The sequence below is a fragment of the Boleophthalmus pectinirostris genome, unplaced genomic scaffold (assembly GCF_026225935.1).
Source record: "Boleophthalmus pectinirostris isolate CB_2022bp ecotype Guang Dong unplaced genomic scaffold, ASM2622593v1 HiC_scaffold_12, whole genome shotgun sequence".
Lineage (NCBI taxonomy): Eukaryota > Metazoa > Chordata > Actinopteri > Gobiiformes > Gobiidae > Boleophthalmus > Boleophthalmus pectinirostris.
This window is the reverse complement of record NW_026571018.1, coordinates 40,293,885-40,296,384: the sequence shown is the minus strand read 5'-3', so window position 1 is coordinate 40,296,384 and position 2,500 is coordinate 40,293,885. Positions and strand designations below refer to the sequence as shown.

Sequence of the window (2,500 nt, the reverse complement as noted above, 5' to 3'; positions counted from 1 at the left end):
TCTGTGTGTGCGTCTCACCGCGCTGGAGCTCTTGAGCAGGTGAGTAAAGGAGCTGTGAGCCACTTCGTACGTCTCCAGTTCAGTCTGACACAGAGACACCAGGTAATCCTTCACATGATCGTGGACTTTTCCGTCCAACACCTGCAAAATACACACACAAGAACACACACAAACACACAAACACACACAAAACACACACACAAACACACACAAAACACACACACACATACTCATTAACACGGGTCTTGTTCTTTACACGGCAAAAGAGTTTGGCCAAAATGCGAGATCTAAACACTTATATCTGTCAGAAAATGAGTTCAAAGCAGCTCACACTGGGAAGGATCATCAAACCTCCATGTTTGTTTCCCAGTGGGACGTGTCTGTTGTCAAAGTCGATCTTTTCAAGTCTTTTGAACCATTTCACTTTTGTTTCTGCTTCTGATATTGTCATATTTTAGTTTTGGGATTTGGACATCGTCATTGTTGTGGTTGTTGGATCCTAACTAGGGCTGGGTGATATGGATCAAAAAATATATCTCGATATACGATATATATCTCGACATCTGTACAGGAAAAATAACCCCCTAAAACGGAAAACTGCAAAAACAAATCTGCCAAATTCCACAAGGTCCTTTTTTTTTAAATTGAAGTGTAAGAGGTCGACAGTTCATACAGGAACATTTAAGATGACAAAAAACCCTAATTACATAAATAATAATTTAACTGTCAAATAAAAGAAATAAAACATGTTTCCTTTGTTTCATTCATAAATAAAACAACTCAACACAAGCTCATCTTTGCCTTAACTCTGTTCTCCAGACCAGAACCAGAACCAGAACCATGAACTGTTTTAACAGAAGAAGCTCAGGATGTTCTTATTTGAACAGATCCATGTTCCAGCGTCAGGATCTGAGGTTTAATCCCACAATCCACTGCATCAAACCCAACGATTCAAACACTGTTGTACAAGTGACACTTCATTAAAATCTTCTGCATAAATAGAATTTACATGACTAAACTTTAAAATATATAAAGCATAATGACTCAAGAGCCACATCAGCCCGTTTGAGATTATAGTGTTAATTATTTTATTTTATGTAATTTTTTTTATTTTTTTTTGCAGCTTTGCTCAGACTTGTTTATGTTTTACAGAAACGAAACTTAAAAAGCGCATGGCTCATTTGCATAAACAGTTCACTCCACGTGCTGCTCTTACGGCTCAACTTCTTTTGGACTAAAGGACTTGACTGGTGGAACATGAGATGTTCTGCTGGTGGTTTTGTCTGTAAATGGTGGAAAAGATTCGTGGCGCTAGAAGTTTTTCACTGGCAGCAAGTTTCTTCGTTCACGGCGACAGTGACGAGTGACGGAGACACGAGCGAACAAAAAATCAGGGCGGCGGCGCGGGCGGCGACAGAGGAGACAAACAAGAGAAGCGGCAAAATCAAAATTGAATATAAGCATTATCAAATCTCAATATATTAAAAATATGGAGATTTCGCCCACACCTAAACCTAACAGTGGAAAACGACTCCAGAAATGTGTTTGTGAACTTCATAAATACAAAAGTGAATCAGATGTGTGTGACTCAAACCTCCGTTCAAACTGTTTCTCTTCTCAACAGAATTGAAAAATAGTGAAAGGTGAAGGTGATGGGCAGGATTGATCCACAGGAAGAACCAAAAAGGAAACATTTGTCTGACTAAGAAATCATCCCGAGTTTACAGAGAACATTTTGTATGTGGAGCCACGACAAAACAAAATCCCGATCCTTCACTCAGTCTTGGTTACGGATTTAAAAAGTCGACACCAAAGTGAAAGTCTCCAACTGTTCACCAAGAAACACCTTCCACTGCAAAGACCAAGACGTGATGTTTGTGTAAAACCACAAGAACAAGAAAGTGCAGCTCAGTCTGTTTGTCTTCTGCTCCTCTACATTAACAAACGGGATTTTGTTTTGTCGTGGCTCCACATACAAAATGTTCTCTGTAAACTCGGGATGATTTCTTAGTCAGACAAATGTTTCCTTTTTGGTTCTTCCTGTGGATCAATCCTGCCCATCACCTTCACCTTTCACTATTTTTCAATTCTGTTGAGAAGAGAAACAGTTTGAACGGAGGTTTGAGTCACACACATCTGATTCACTTTTACATTTATGAAGTTCACAAACACATTTCTCGAGTCGTTTTCCGCTGTTTGGATCCAACAACCACAACAATTAACGATGTCTGAATCCCAAAACTAAAATATGACAATATCAGAACCAGAAACAAAAGTGAAATGGTTCAAAAGACTTGAAAAGATCGACTTTTTCAACAGACACGTCCCACTGGGAAACAAACATGGAGGTTTGATGTTCACTTTTGAGAAGCTCCTTCTCCGTCTGGATTGTGTCTGAGATTCGTGATGCGTGTATCGTTGTGTGGAGTTTTCCTGTAACTCCACATCGTGACACACTCGACACACGACTCGGGCGGACGGCGCGAGCGTCCGGTGACTG

At 40.0% G+C, this 2,500-nt stretch overlaps 1 protein-coding gene across 1 annotated transcript in view; it reads right to left on the bottom strand.

The window, feature by feature from the left end:
* LOC110172203 (F-BAR and double SH3 domains protein 2-like) overlaps positions 1–2,500 on the bottom strand; it is a 49,649-nt gene that overhangs the window by 24,666 nt on the left and 22,483 nt on the right. The window contains exon 10 of the mRNA XM_055148293.1: positions 19–141. Within this exon, the coding sequence (XP_055004268.1) occupies positions 19–141 (123 nt within the window). The remainder of the gene's footprint in view (positions 1–18; positions 142–2,500) is intronic.